The following is a 17146-nucleotide window of genomic DNA, read 5'->3' on the forward strand; positions in this document are numbered from 1 at the left end:
GCATATACATTGCGATAAAATAATTATTTACAAAAAAACAGCTGGGAAAATTGAATGTTTCTAAATTTGTGACATTTTCTATGCTAAGGCTAACGTTAAATTAAGGGGTCATTGAACACAGTCTTAAAATTTGAATAAGAAGCTAAAACTTTTACAGCATAATACTATTAGTAAATCTAAAAAAATTGGGGGCAGACTTGCACTCTAGCTGAAAAAAAGTTTTTTTGAACCACCCTACTCTCTGTTTACCCCTATGTCTCTATGTATATTTCACCCCTCATTTTAAAAATCTTGGGGCCCCTTCAGGCTCGAGCCCGGAACAACAGGGGTTCCTTCCCCCTCTCTGTGCACGCCCCTGATTGTACTTGAGCTTTATTGTTCAAGATGGCTTTTTTGGTTTCTGTTGAAAATAAAGCATGGAAAAAACATTAAATTCTAGCAGTTCTCTATGTAATCCAAAATAGGTTTTTCCAAATATCTCAAAACGACATTTCTACAGATGCTGCGCTTTTTCTCCCCACAGCAGTACTATACTGTCTCATCTCCTCTATTTATTCTTATACTGGTCATAAATACTGGTTTACCCAAAGATTTAAGAACCTGATTAATTGGTTCAGTGTTATTTGAAACCGTGTTGTTTGAGACTAAAAACAGGATTTCATTTCAAGCGTCCCCCTTCCTTTAAATCTGAACAATTTTGCCTTTGTGACGTAAGTGATGAAGCACATATCCTAACTTTATTTGGCGTATTTGGAATGTCACTCCGACACCACTGCAGCTGAACTATGAATGATCAAGTTTTTGGGAGTAACAATCCTATGTAATTTTGTTACATAGCATCAATTTTTGCTGTTATAAAAGATAAATCTGCTTATTCATGAATGTGTTTTACTGATTATCCGTGTTTTCGTTAATACAAATTGCCTTTGATCTCGGCTAGTATGGATAAATAAGGTTGTACTGTAGTTGTATAAAATGTTTTATGAAGTTTTGTTTTATATACTTTTATATTTCATTAAATTATTTAAATTTAGTTCTTGCTATAGGGAAATTATTTCTTTTAAATTTGTAGGGCGTCGGTGATCATGGCTGTGAATACATGACAGGAGGAAGAGTAGTAGTTTTGGGCTTGACAGGTCGTAACTTTGCAGCTGGAATGTCCGGTGGTATTGCTTATGTGTACAATAAGTATGCCATAGTTGCTTTTTTATCCTATGTGGTTTATTCTTTCCATTTTAAAGCACCTACTTTTTATTTTTGTGCAAATTGTGAGCTCTTTTTCTCTTTTTAAAGCCTTTTTGTACATTTGAAATGACTGTGTTCTGTTCTTATTTAGAATAATTAGTTTTTTTTAATGCTGTTAAGTATCCATAAATTGTGATTTTCTGATTGTAAAAATAGCTTACTGTCACTTTCTTACTTCTCGTTAGTGAAAATGTGTCAAATTAATATGTTAATTTCATGCTAGTTAGAGTCAATAAAATTTTAATGTAATAAATTTTAGTCTATGTAATTTTTAATCTTTATCTTAAAGAAGTTGCATTTTTCAAATCTGTCAATATTACAATTTCACTTCATCAAGAGGTTATCTTCCTCATTGTCTTTGTTGGGGTTACACAATAAACGGCTAGTTTGAAGATATTTTATTATACCTTATTATCAATAATGATCTTTTTATGTATTAAAAAATGAACTGTTTAGATATATTCAAAGTAAAGTCAAGTCAAAGAGTGATGCAAAATGCATGGCATATAAAATCTATCATGCTAAGATGTTAAATGATGTATTTAAACATAACTATCTTAATTATACTACCACAATTTCACTTTTCTAGAGATGGCCAGTTTTTCCCCAAATGCAACACTGCTACTGTAGATTTACTGCCTGTTGAAGTTCCAGAAGATTTACAATTTTTGAAGGACTTCATTTCAGAGTTTAGAGATAAAACTGGGTCTGAAGTTGCAGAAAGTATAATACAGTCTTGGCCTGAATCAATTAAGTATTTTGTGAAGGTTAATATCATTTTTGTACATATATGTATTTTTAAACAAAGCAATAAAGTTTTTTTTTTTTTTGCTAAATTTTTCAACAAGCACATAAAATGTAAATGATTTATTTACTTATAAAAAAAAAAGAGCTCCTCTAAAAAATTAAAGCTTTTATCTTGAAAATTTGCATGAAAATTCTTTTAGAGAATGTATGCTAGTGATTAAGTTTTCAAAGCCCATTAACATTAATTTCAATCAGTGCTAAAGCACAACTTTATGAAACAAGTAACATTTGGAGAAGATTTTTTTTCTTATTATTGATGTTACAGTTTTTAGGAGATGAAATGCATAATGCCTTTTTATGACGTTGTCAAAGACTATGTAGCCATCTATATGTTTTCAAATGTTGCCGTATAATCCAAATGCGTAAAGCTAGATGGTCGTATTAAGCAATAAGCCATTACTCACACCATACAGATTTACATAGCACTCTCCAGGGACCCCCGTACTTACCACTATTTGTGTCTTAACTGGTTGGATGGAGCCCTAAAGACAGCTCAAGTTTTTTTTCTTGATCCAGACCAGAAGGCGATCAATCCCTGCTCCAGCACCCCCAGAGGGATTGATTCACTTGGAGGACTTTGTGATTTTGACATATTTAACTTGCCCCAGTCACCATTAACGAACACGGAGGCTGGCATCCAGCTCGGGACCTTCTAGTTGCGAGTCCGAAGCCTTATTAATCAGGCCACCGTAACCTCACCATACAGATACATCATCCCTGTGGGCCCCCTATTCCTATCACTTGGTGACTAATCAGATGGGAGTCTTTCGGGGCATACAGATACAGCCGGACTGCTTGCTGTGGTTGCTACAAGGAACTTATCAGTGAAATAGAATCTTTTGCCAAGGGGTGCATAAATGCTAGAAAGAATGGATGATTGTGCTACAGACTTGAATGCTGCAGACTCCAACTGCCTCATTGTCCATTATCCAGCTTTCTGCTTCCATACGACGTATGGTGCCGTCCATCAAAAGCATATTGAGAGGGGAGTTTGGGGGTTGAAACCTACCAGAACCTTAGTTTCAAGTGATACTGCTAATCCTAGGATGTTTTTGTGTATCCATGTTGTTACTGTATGGCTAAGCCCCCAAGAATAAATTCTGGCTGTGCCCACCATCTCATTGCTTGGCTGAGTCTGTATTAAGCTCACATTGGCAGGACTTGATTTAGAAATTTTGAGACAGTAAGCCAGATGCATCTGCAGGGTCCCCCTAGAACTGTACAATCATCCAAAGTGTTGTAGAGTTGTAACTACAGCTTTTTTGTAACTGTTTGTGCTAAAATCAGGGAATCTCCACTCATGGAAAGCTATGAAAAATCATGGAAAGTCATGGGTTTCGACCATGATCGAAATTTGTCATGGGCATCCTGATTTTCAGCAAAAAAAGCTCAAAAAACACGGGCTTTGACTATTGGACATGTTTTTTGAGAAATGGAACATACCGAATTGCCAAATTTTACCGACTATAGTTGGGGCAAACCTAACCTGGCAGTGTCGTAAAGCTGAGATTAAGATCTGCTTAGCCTTCACAACACTGCCTGGTTAGATTTTCTCCAACTATAGGTCTAAAATTTATGCGTTTTAGTTGTTTTTCTCTTTTACACTTCAATTCCAATTTTTTACCCACTCGAAATCAAATTGCATCCACTTCTATAAAACTTGCTCATTTTTTATCACTTAAAATTTTCATTTATTTTCTTCCAATTTTTATTTTTAGTTTATTATGATTTTAGAAAATAACATTTTTCTAAATAGTTTAGTTTCTAAATTTGTATTATCCATTTTATACTGCTTCTTATGTCCAAATTGTCTATTTTATGCTGCGTTATTTTAGAAATATCGTAACAGCACTAACATAAAATACAAAAATAAATTACTGTGTATGTTTTAGTATTTGTATTCAGCATGGCATCATGCAATTTAACAACAAGTGAAATCAGAATATTTTTGTTTTTTCTGTAGGTTTTCCCTAAAGATTACCAAAGAGTTCTTCAACAGAAATTAGAAATGGAAAATAAACAAAGAACGACAGATTCAAAGGAATCCGGTTCTATGAATGGTGTCAAAGATATTGAAGACATATTTAAAAAAATTGATAAAACTAGGTTAGTTGTTATCCAAGTTTCTGCTTTAAATTTCATTTTACTTTCTGTATTTTTAGCCATGAATTGTGTTAGAACCAGGCTTGGAGTCAATTAGGAAAGAATGTAATTGATTACGATTGCTAGCTTGACAAATAGGAGATTACAATTACGATTACGATTATATTCCTCTGCCAAAACGTAATTACGATTACAGCAATGATTAGATTATTTAAATAATGTAATTGATTACAGTTATGATGTGCCGATTACGATTTTGATTACGATTACACACTCGTGGAAGAAAAATACATATATATATATATATATATATATATATATATAGAGACGTTCACCGCGTTTCGAAGCCACGGAGAAGTTCACCGCTTATTGAAGCCAGTTTTAAACGGCTTCAGAACGCGGTGAACTTCTCTGTTTTTTTTTTATATACAACGACGTATACCGCGTTTCGAAGCCAGTTTTAAACGATTGCGCTGTATAAAGCGTTTGCAAACCAAATTCGTGAAATAATTCTAAATTACTGTTTTATAGTCAGAAGGAAATATATCGTTACATTTATGCTGTTAATTTTGCTAAAATTGCTCACTGCGGAATCAAAACACAACATAAAGTTATACATAGGCGCATCGGTTAATGTAATCGTTTTAATAAAAAGGTACACCGTTTATTATACTCAACAAAATGGATCATGCGTTGATTTTTGATTTTTTTTTTTTTTTTTTTGGTGAGGTGGTATAGAATTCGCCTGAAAAACCTGAAGACATGTCATATTTGATGAAGTTACAGTGAAATAAATTCACGTGATAAATTGATACGACCCATGGTTTGATATAATCGCTTTAACATAAAATCACATCGTTTATATATGACGCCTCAGTGGCGTGTTTTGAATGAAAATATTGGCCAAGAATATTTTCGCGCGTTTTAAGCTACAATCTTTTTTTGTTGAGTTTCGCTCGCTTTATGTTTGTTATTACACTTGATTTATTATATCAGTAAATAAATAAACGTATTTTTAATGTATACACATTGTTCAAAAACGTTGTTTTAGTATTAGTGAACGCAAGAAAAAGATAGGTGATGTATGTAAGATTGCGTACGTGTAAAATTTTGACGGAGTATTTTTGAGTATTATTCAATTTTTGAGGGGGCCATGAGTCAGGTGAAGGAAGGATGAACACTTTACTGCTGCCTTTCAATAAAAAAACATTACACTATAGAAATCTCTTCGCTATCTTCCGTGCCGAAATCCGTGCGTTCTTAAACTATAATGTTAAAAATGTTTTAGTGAATTGTTGAGTAAGTTTCAATCAGTTGCTGGTATGACACTTGGTCATACCAGCAACTTAACTCTCCAAGAGTTCAAGCTTTTATCGATTGAAGCAATTTGTACAATTTTAATCTCATGAATTCTTTCCCCATTTTTACAAATAATAAATCCGTTTGTTATGAGTAGCTCTCTTTTCTGCATGAACTTGGTCTGAATCACTTGATCCCCCGATCCTCGATCTTTGACCGGATGTACATTAGGGTGGGCCGAAAAAAAAAAAATCTACATATATTATATATTTCGAAATCTGTTTTTGGATAGTGCGGAAAAGTTGCTACATGGGCCTGTTATTACCCTCAAAACATTTCGCTAAATGTGTTTAATATTTAGCCGGCCCTATTTGGCTTTGAAAAACTGAAAAAAAGGGCAAAAATGCACTTTTTTCAAAAAAAAAAAGGGGGGGGGGGGTTCAAAAATAAAAGTTTGAAACTAGTTTTAGCAAACAGTAGAAGTATCTGTCAGTGAATTATTTGCAACCCTCAAAGTCTTTTATACATTTCGTAGAATATTTAGCTATGCTCCTTTAAGACTGAAACAAGGAAAAAATGATTTTTTTGAAAAAAGTAGTTTCGAAATAATTAAATACTGAAATGTTACGTAATGCGCTATTTACAAAAACCTTTGAAAATTCAATCAATTTTATGCCACATTTGTTCGCCAATTTTTAAAAATGCACACACTCAAATAAAAAATAGTTATACAAGATGCTAATGTTTTAATCTTTGGTTCTAATTGTTTCTCCTGGTTAATAAACGGCGCTCAACTGCTTTTTTTATTCCTAAGATTATGGTAGTGAAACCCCTCCTAACGGACACCCCTCAAAGACGGACACCCCTCTTATGCGGACAATTTTTAATTTCCCAGTTCCAATGCAAATAACATTATTAAACCCCTGTCCTGCGGACACCTCTATATTGCGGACAAAAAAATTTGTCCCGTTAGTGTCCGCATTAGAGGGATTTTACTGTATAACTATTTTATATGTATTTGACAAATAGAGCCCTTGAGTATTAAAAAAATGTAAATCCTCTGAGGTCCTTTAAACTGACCAATTGAATTGAAAGTAAATATTCCTTTTCTCAAGTCATTTCTTCCTCTCGATTTTACGACCCACTTAGAGACGAAACCCCCTGACAGGAAATGCTGTAATTCTACACCTCCACAGCTGGGAGTATTAGCAATTAAAGGGGTCCTCTCTTGTGTCCCAGTGTCCATCTTGAGGGAAAGAAGTTTCCCGACCGGCTGTGCTCTGCGCTTCAATCAGAACGAAATTCTGAGCATTCGATTGTTCACTGGAGAACGTTTGTTAAAGAGAAATTCTGAATGTCATTGCATTATTATTATTTTTTTTTTTTTGTTTGTTCCGGGATACAACACGACTGTTATGGAGAAACGTGTGAAAAAGAAACGCGAGCAAGCACAAATGGTTTTCTATTTGGACCTGGAAAAGATTTATCTCCTCCCGATGCTTTATTTCCTCCAACATATTAGAACATGATTAGACGCTGATGCTATCAGATCACTAGAATGCAAATAAATAGGGTCGATCCCAGCAGGTTTGCGGTGTGCCCCGCACGCGGGCGGCCAAAGCAAGGGGCGGCTGCATGCCGCATCATATAATTCTTTTAATCAACCAAAATTCCTCAAGAATTTCTAACAAGATAACTTATAATAAGTCGAATAAATATGCTGAATTTTAAATGTTCAGTTATCAAAGTAAGTAAACCAACAGCAAAGCATATTGAGAAAAATGGAATGTTAGAGCACATTGTGTTGGTCATTCATCCATTAATATCAACTCTTTGCACACATGCTTCATTTGGTTGCAAAATTTGTGACAGAACCGGTAATCAGGCATGGATACAAGGGAGGCGCAATGACGGAAATCCCCCCCCCCCCCCCCGAAGAATGAAAGGGTGCCTTCTAATGCTTACCCCCGCCTCCCCCAAGCTTTTATTGACCCTTAAACAATGAAGAAATATTTTACATAAAAAATACTATACTGATAAAATACTCTCGCAAATATTTCAAACAACAAATTATGTGTTCAACAGTCGTGGATGCGTGGAGACTAGAGAGACAATGGAGAATTGCGACTCCCCTGAGAGTCAAACATATATGATTTACGAACTAAAATTTTTAATTTTCCCCCTTTACAACAATTTTTTCTAATTAGAATCACGAATGAACTGCCCAGTTTCAGATCAGGTAGGAGGACAGGGCCCTTGCCCCGGGTAATAAATTTAAGTTTGGCTCCAAAACGAAGATCAAAAAGGATGCCATCACCTCCTTGACGAGACAAAAGAAGGCTTCAAACTGTTTGGAAAATTTCGCTAGTTGAGCCACAGATCTTGAGGATCCAATTATGTCTTTTATTCATCCTTTCTACCTTAATTTAATCAAACATAGCTTAAAAATGATGGCTCCAAAACCCAAAATGTCTTGTCTGGGGACAGCCCTTCCTAACGTCATCAATAATTGTTCAATGGCATTTTTCGAATTTCTGTTTTGAAATGTTTGTGGTAGAGGGCCCTGAAATCCATTGCCTAACATTACTTTCAAAGATTGTCTGAATTAGCATCTCTAGAGAGGCCAAAAAAAAAAAAAAAAAACCATCCCCTCTCACTTAACGCATTCAAAAACAAACTAAAATTGCGTTTTTCAATCATCAGTTTCGAAGAACTATCGGGGAAATACCCCGGATCCCCCTTTTCTCCAACGTAATCACTATAGCTCAAAATTTCGTCCTTAGACGGTTCCGTGGAGCCACCAAACCCTTCCTTCCTAAACTAGCCTGAAATTGACTTCACTTTCAAAAACAGTTCGTGGGGGCACAATGAATCCCCGCCCGCTCTTTGTACCTTCAATATCAAACAATGCCTACAAAATACGATTTTGGGATCTCAATTTCTAAAAAAATTCGTTCTTTCTAAAAAATTCCGACAGGCATTCCCCATCAATTGCCGAGGTGAGGTGGAGAAAAGTCTTTAGTTGTATTTTTCAGATATTAATATCGAAAAATATTCAGAAAGATCCGCTGAACCTTTCCAGTTTCCTTAACGTCACCAAAGATATTACACAATTGCGCTTTTAGAAATATCCGCTTGAGAGCTCCAGAACCCTTCCTTCACAAAAATAGCCTAAAATTGATTTTAGTTCCGAAAAATATTTCAGTTCGGAACGTTTTCCCGTTTCCCCTATCGTGTCCAAATATAACCAAAAATGTGTTTGTGAAACAATAATGCCGATAAATTAGCGGATGAAAGATACTAGACCCCCTACCGTCACCAAAGACAGCCTAAATTTGAATTTTAAACTTAAATTTAGAAAACTTTCGATAGGAGACGACCGAATCTCCCTCCCTCCAGCAACGTCAACAAAGATAACCCAAAATTGCGTGTTTAAAACTTCTGTTTCAGAAAAATTTTCGGGAAGAGCGTCGATCCTTCGTAAGATAAGGTCAAAAAATAGCTGAAAATTGACATAAATTTTGAAAAAAAAATTTTTAAGAACTTCAACATTACTTTTCCCCTCAAGTCTCGAAAAATTTCCTATAATTGCGATTTTTGACGTCAATATTGAAAATTTCTCCATGGACCTTGAATGTTTCCGACTCTTTTGTCCTTGCAACCAAACACAACCAAAGATTAATTATAGCTATTTTTTATACGCCAATTTCGAATATTTTCTGAGGGCGATCCCCCCCACCCCGTTTCCTCCCTTATAAACACCCCTATAACTACTGTAAAGCATTCCTTAAAAATACACTACAGCTTCTTGCATAAAGAACTAAATTTTTACTGCATCTAAAAAGTAAATAACTGTTATTCAACATGAAATACTTCAAGATGCACAAAACGAATGACCAATGGGAATGAAAAACATAAAATAAAACACGGTACGCACAGCATGTAGTAAAATCAAAATGATGCACTATAATAGTACAGTAGATACAGCCAGGGGCGGCATTTCAGTATTTCATTTGGGGGGTCGAGTTTCTTAAATATGTATTACCACAGTGCGGTAACAAACACACATTAGCTAACAGGAAGTGGTCATAAAATCGATTTAATATGAATAAAAATTAGTGCTTAGAAGCAATTAAAACTTTGATTCATTTTCTAATAAGTTATCATACAAAACATCTCGATACTGAAGTTTTTATACCTTTTGGAAAAGTTTTAATGCATGTTTTTTGGAATTCAGAAGAGCAGGGAATCGTCTTATTATCAGTGCCCATTGTCGTGCTGTTTTGCCAGTACAGCTAAATAAAAAAGGTTTTTTCTTTCTTTTTTTTTTCTTTTGCCCATTGTGCTTCGAAAATATTTCTCTAACCTAACAAAAAATTTTCTCTACCAGCTGAGCTGATTGGAATAGTTAAAAAATAATTGAAGTAACAAAGTTATGTTTGAAAACACTTTTAATGTCTTGCTCTTCAAAATCACACAGGCAACTTCAAAAATAGCGAGGAGCTTAATTTTTCATCATTGAATAATCTAGTCTCGTCGGCGCTCTCAGCTTCAATGAGATGTCATCTACCACCAGCTCTGTTATTCACTATTCCAGGCTGAAGAGTTCACAACAAGGACGGAACTGCAGTCTCTGGATGTGATAATCGGTCTGTCGGTATATTGCCTGTAATTTTTCTTGGCTAGTGCCAAAAATTTTACTCATAATTGAAACATTTTATTTTTCGTTTTCAAAAAATCCAATCCAGATAATATAGAGCCAACCATGCAGAAAAATAATTATCATCAAATCTTGTGTTAATTTTATTCGAAAAATAATCTATTACTTCATACAAAATATTAAAAAATCAGTGTTTGACTTCACATCATCATGTGGATTTTTCTTTTTTTAGCGCCTTTTTAAAACTGGCTCGGAGGAAGAATTTTTTTGAAAACGTTTCACCATTGACTGAAATATGCATCTATGTAAAATCTATTTTCAATTTCAATTGCAGATTGAACTATGGTATGAACGCACAGATCAATTGTAGATTGAACTGTGGTTTGAATATTCCGAAAATTAAGTGTGGCGGATTGAAGATATTTTGATAGAGTAAAGCATATTTAAAACACTTTCCGCAATAGAAACAAATTGAATAAAAATTCAAACGAAGTCATACATGCTGAAGGGCATGAGCTTTTTTCACCATTGAAAGAATCGCTTTGCAATACTTCTCACAGTTGTCAAATCACTGCTTTGAAGTTATAGGGAAAGGTTTTTATGGTTTTAACTCTTGAAGACCATCTTGTAAGTATTTCGAGATTGCATAACTATAGAGTCCCATAAAAGGTATTTGTTGATATGTTTTCTTTTAATTCAATAAGCACATGCATTTTTAAGAAGTTTCTATGAAAGCAGATAATGCACTGAGCAGCTGAAACGTGTTTCTAGCAAAAGAAAGCGATGAACACTCATTAAATAAATATACACTTAAAAAATGAGCATAAAAGTGAATGTAAAATATCAAGGAATTTTCTTGAGAAAACCATACAGCCACACCACTTTGCACGAGCCTCTCATATTGGACATACCATCGTTACATTGGGCACACAAGTATGAAATATTTAGCCGTGAAAAGGCAGAAAAATACTTCGTGAATTTCTAAGTCATCATCCAAATAACGAAAAACACTTTTTCTAGTCTGGGAATGTGTCGAGTTTCATCAAATAGTTACTGAGAACCAGCGAGATTTTTTTAATGAACATTGATTTCCGACTTACATAAATTGAATTCACCCATTTTCTATGATTCTGCTTAAAAAAATTGGGGGTGCGACCGCTTCCTCTTGACCCCATTATTTGGCACCCCTGGACACAGCAACAATATTTAAGAGTTAAAAAAGAAAGATAGGGATTTATGCTCCATGATCAGATCGTTATTCTTATTTAATATATTTTTAAATACGGTTGCGCCTTTTCTTTTATAACGTTTCAATTTGTGGTTATTAATCCACTTTACGAGAGCAGTTCCATTTTCATAATATTTACTTTGTTAAACTGCTCTCCAAGCTTCAATATTGAAACTAAGTTATGAACTTTTACGGATATCTCTTTGTTTTGACTTTTAGTTGTACGTATGGAAGATTAAATCATACTTATTGTCGTGCTACCGTCGACGTTTCGTAGTTTTTCAAGCATATCAATAATCTTAGCCTTTTTAAATTTTTTTATCAGAAACTTTCTTTTTCTTCCCACTTTCACAAACTTTAGATGAAGGTGAGATTATGTTTCATAAACTTTTATATTTAGAATGAAAAAAAAAAAAGATGATAAAGATGATGAGTGGTTATTTGATGCACTAGACTAGTTTGTAGCGGGAACTTTGACTGTCAGTGATTCTTAAAGGGATGTAATAACATTCACTTAATCAATATTTAGTATCCAATAACGAAACTGATACTTCCTTCCAAAAAATTTCGTGTTGTAGTCGAAAAATTCGCGTTAGCTCTAAAATTCGTTACACGTGAAAAATTCGCGTTATAGCCATTTCGCGTTATAGCCGTAAGTCGAATCGCGTTGTATCGGGAGTCGACTGTAGTCAATAAAAACAAAGTAAGGAGGAAAGTTGATAAAAAAAAAAGGAACGAGCTAAGAGAAAAAGATTTAAGAGCAGTTAAATGGGCAGTTATAAAGAGTTTGTATTTTGACGGCCACAAAGATGACACCCTTTTCAAAAGACATCTGGCCATCAAAAATTAGCATATGAAGCACATGTAGTACTGATAGAAGAACCAGGTAGCAAATACATCGATCATTTATCGCTAACAGCGAAAGTGCTAAAGAAATTTCGCGATTTATAATAGGCTTTGCAAAAAAATTATAATATGAGCTTGCTTAACTTATCGGTTATTGGATGCGACGGAACAAATGTAAATACGGGATGGGAAGGTGGGCTAATTCGTTTACTTGAGACATATCTCAAACGACCTTTACAGTGGAACATACACTGTTAAAAATTCAGGAAGATTTTCAGCAGATCTGTTTTGTATTTGTGCTTTTAACGTTGAATGTAACTGTACAATCTCAGCACAAAGGTATTTATGTTTATTCCGTAGGAAAATAAGTTTTAAACTTTGTAAAACGGGACAAAAGGGCACCCAGAAGCTGTCTGTTGGGACAACGGGACGAACAATTCAAAAACGGGACAGCCGCGTTCCAAACGGGACGTCTGGTTACATTTGTTCTGAGGCTACTTTTCATATTTGTTAGTGGGGTGGGGTGGGATTAGTTGGAAGAACCAGTGTACGTGTAATGGATTACATTGAAATAAAGTAATTCTTTTTGCGGGGTGGTCAACATCCGCGATATGTTTCATTGTTACACTGCAATTAAGCATTATTTACTTATTAGAACACATCCTGTTTTAATTTTTGTTTTGCGTTGTTTCGCTTAAGCTTCTCCTTACCCGTCTCAAGTATATCCTTGGAGAAAAAAAAAGAGTATAAACATTTTAAAAGAATTTGACTAAATTTATCGGGGAGGTCTAATGACATCTCTTGGTTAAAATGATGAGACACTTGGAAACTAAGGAAAAATCTGCAAAACTTCAGTATCAAAAAAAAAAAAAAAAAAAGGAGGGGGGTACAAGAAAGTTACATTTAATTTACTTTCTGCATTTGTTTTCCTTTTTTTTTTTTTTTTTCTTTGATATTATTACTCGTATAAACGATGCTCCACGGCAATTACGAGAAAGTCATATTTAATTCCACAGTTCAAAATATAACGTTAATGTCATCCTTGGTCCCCTTTTCTTAACAAACCATTTTTGTTAACAACTTTTTGAAACATAAAATATATTCATAGAATTAGTTTCATTTCTTAAGGATTGAAAGAAGAGGTTTTTAATCTTAAACTGTATTTAGATTCTTTTAGTTTAAATAAAGAATATTCTATAAAACATGCTGAAAAAAGATCAAAATTTGATTTGGGTTGAAAAAATTACATAAAAGACTGCATGAAAGAAAAAAATAGATGAATGCATTTACTGAATTCTCATAATAGGGTAATAAGTTTATGGAAAACAAGAGTCTGAAAAAATGGCAACATTTAATTTAAATGTATATTTAAAATGTTAGCAACTTTGAGGAGTTTACATTTTCTTGAATTGCAGAACGTTTTCTTTCTAACAAAATCTTAGGCATTAAGTATATACAGTAGGTCGGGCCAAAAAACACTTTTTTACATCGCTACTTTAATAGTGCGTAAAACTTTTTGCTGGGTAAAATATTTTTTTTGATCGAATAATATCTTCTGCCCCCACATCCCATTAGAATTTCGGAAGTTATAATGAAAAATATTTTTTTTTCTCTCAGTATTTAGGAAATAATTATTTCTTAATATTGCTATTGCAATGGCGAAGAAAAGGTTTCTACTTAGTTTTGTGGTCGTGTCCAGAGATTTGAACAGCAGTCCAAGTCGGATAAAATTTATCTCAACGCCCATGAACAGTTTTTTATTGATCCAAACGTATCAAAAGTAGTTTCGTATGGAATTTAAACAAAGACCATTGCTTTATTTTTGGGGTTTATAGCATAACGCTACAAATACGAAACAAACAGTTACACTCGGAAGCATGATTTTTTCGCCTAAAATTTCATAATGCAATCAATAATTTTTGTCGGAGTGTTTCTTTGGTTTGTTTCCCCGGACTTCCTGTCGTTTCCCCTTTTGACCATCTGTATGCTATAAGCTATAATTGAAAGGGTCCGACAATTCCTTTGGTCTGTCCACTATCTTAGCGTTCGGATAGATTTCTTAAGCGGTGCTTGTTCTTAAATTTCATTTCCGTTCGGTACGGCTTCTCGTGCAGCCGATACCGCACGCGCGGCGGACGATTCCTCAATCCCTTCTCGTTAAAAAAGAGTGACAAGCGGCCGGTGTGCGGTTCTTTTTCCATGCGGCCACTCACAATAGAACGGATGCGCTTCCGCTGCGGGAGAGCTCTGCCCTGAGGAACCTCCCCCCTTGCTTTTAATCGAAAATGGAGACATCCTTCGTGATACATGAGAGGGGTTAGGCAATAAACTGTTTTACCAGCTGGACCGGGTGTCTTTCTGGACACATACCTCTAACTAAAAGCGGGATGTTTCTTATCGGTTAAAGATGCCGCCACGGAATTGAGTAAATAAGGGAGAACGTGTTTGTAAATTTTCTCATAGTACAGGGGTAGCATAAAAGAATATCCCGGTTTTCAAAATTTATATTTCATAAAGTATTACACATACCACTATAAATGATACATAAAATAAAGATAAACTGTCCCTTTTTTTTTAACATATGTATTTACTTAAACATGCACGTTCCGCACTAGCGCAGCCAACTATTCCTTCTGGTGGGGGGTTTTTTGGTCACGAGTCCTTACACGTGTATTAACTACTGTATTAAGATTGGCAATAATGTTAAATCTAAGACCTCTAAGGGGGTTACCCCTAAACCCCCCACTTTGCTGCGCCACTGACGATCCACAACGCTAGATTGGCCGTGCAGGTGATGATGATTTACCCTTTATGCGTTCGCAAGCCAGATCACCAAACCCCGCGTGATTGTTTTTAAGGGGTTTCGTCAAAGACAGTGTTTATACACCACCATTGCCGACAACATTATACGAACTGAAAGTTCACGTAAGTGTAGCAATACGAAAAATTGACAGTAAAACACTCCAAAATGTATGTTAGATGTGTGTCGCGTTGTGAAAGGGCACATCTTACATTTGTGAGTGAAAAGAAACTAGGGCAGTTTATGATCATTTATAGTGCTAAGTGTACGAGTTTATGAAATATAAATTTTTAAAACCGGGATGCTAACCCTGTATATTGCCTTCGTTTTTTCAAGGCTTTCTATGCCGCATCCTTGGAGCTCTGCCGGTATCGTATTTCTGGCTGTATTGTATTTTCCTTTTACCAAGCAAAGGAAATCCAAAGGATGCATTTGGTTCCCCCCCCCCCCCCCGCCCATCCAATCTTCCATACTGATATAGTATATGGGCATAATCATTGCTGAATTGACTTTTAATTTTGATTGTTTACTTGTTAAAAACCAGTAATTTGTTTGAATCGTTGTTGGTCTTGGTCTAAAAAAAAAAAAAAAAAATCCAGCGTAGCACCAGTGAGGTTGTTTCCTTCAGTCAAAAGTACTACCTACTTTTAGTCACTGAAATTGATAGAATAAGCAAAAAAATAAATAAATAAATAAATAAAATTTAAAATAATAATAAATAAATAAATAAATAATATGGAATGAGAAAAAACTTTCCTTTCCACACGCTTAATTTTAAAGTTTATTTTTTAAACTTCCTATTTTGAAAAGGCGTGGTTTTTAGAAGCGTATTAAGTATTGCGCTCTACGCTTGCTATCAACCATATCGTTGCCAACACATGCGAGTAAAGAAGCTAATTAAATATTGTGCTCTGTGAATGTCATCAGTAAATAGCACTTCATCATTTGTGATGTCATCGGCAGAAGCATAAGCAATGAAAGTGAACTGATTAAAGTAATTTTTTTTAATATTAAACTTAGTCAAGTTATTTAAAAAATAGTCAGATCCAATGTTATTAAACATGCTCTTTTTTAAAAAAAAAGCCTTTTAAAATTACGGAAACGACCCCATTACAAGCTTGCCGGATGAAGAAAATTGAAATAAGAGCCAGACGAATTTTTGACCATCCTCATATATATAATAGGAATGATCGAGTAACGCGACTGACGTCATCAACAATGAAACTCGCGTCACGGCATGATAATTTGATAATATTGTTTTGGAATTTTGACATGCAGGGAAATCCTTTACTTCGACAAGGCTGTTTTGGATCCGGCAACTTAACTGTTTTACTGGTAGGACTCATTTTAGGAGAATGAACGTTATCTACTGGAGTTTAGGATTAATTCACTGGAGTTAAGGTTAAAATGTCAACTATTAAAAGTATCACCAAACAGAGCAATTTCTTTCTAAAATGTAAAAGCAGTTTTCACCCGCCATGCTTTGATGGGCGACTTTCTAGTTAAGAAATATAATTCAATTAGAAACAGTTATATTAAAGTTTAATAAAACAATGAGAAACAGCAAAAACGATGAAGTCCATGAATCGAAAAAAAAAGTATCATCCCTTTCTTGATTGAATTTTATTCTAAAAACTACTCCAAAATGATCAGGGGGTCCTCATGCTCCAAAAATCTGCCCGGAGAAAAGTAGCAACAGATAACAATTTCTTCTGTCAAGAAATAGTGCTAATTTCTGTGATTTTGTAAGATAAATTACCCCATAAGAGCAGATACGGATCAAGAATGTTGGGGTCCCCTGAGAGTCCAGGATAATGTAGTGGAATGCAAAGGTATAGAATGAAAAGTTGGTAATTTAAAACTGTTCGCAAAAATGCATTTTCTATCACAAAAATAATAATAATAATAATAATAATAATAAAGTGAAGTAATTTAGAGACAGTCGACATTTAATAATAACACTTGTAGTTTTTTTCTTACCTATAGTAAACAAAATAGACCTTCAGGTCAGGCTCCGTTCCCGGCTCTTAAAAGCTAGCGAACTCCTGTGAGATGGTGTGTCCTGTGTGTGTGTTAATTAGTGGCGTATTGGGTCGATAATGTGTGCCGGGAAAAAACACTTGACCGGCGCCTTCTCCTATTTTCGTAACCCCCCCCC

At 34.8% G+C, this 17146-nt stretch overlaps 1 protein-coding gene across 1 annotated transcript in view; it reads left to right on the plus strand.

Moving 5' to 3' along the window:
• Positions 1-17146, plus strand: part of LOC129224565 (uncharacterized) — a 285185-nt gene that overhangs the window by 72397 nt on the left and 195642 nt on the right. The window contains exons 30-32 of the mRNA XM_054859042.1: positions 1073-1188; positions 1835-2012; positions 4016-4158. Coding sequence (XP_054715017.1) covers positions 1073-1188; positions 1835-2012; positions 4016-4158 — 437 coding nt within the window. The remainder of the gene's footprint in view (positions 1-1072; positions 1189-1834; positions 2013-4015; positions 4159-17146) is intronic.

The sequence above is a fragment of the Uloborus diversus genome, chromosome 6, assembly GCF_026930045.1.
Source record: "Uloborus diversus isolate 005 chromosome 6, Udiv.v.3.1, whole genome shotgun sequence".
NCBI lineage: Eukaryota > Metazoa > Arthropoda > Arachnida > Araneae > Uloboridae > Uloborus > Uloborus diversus.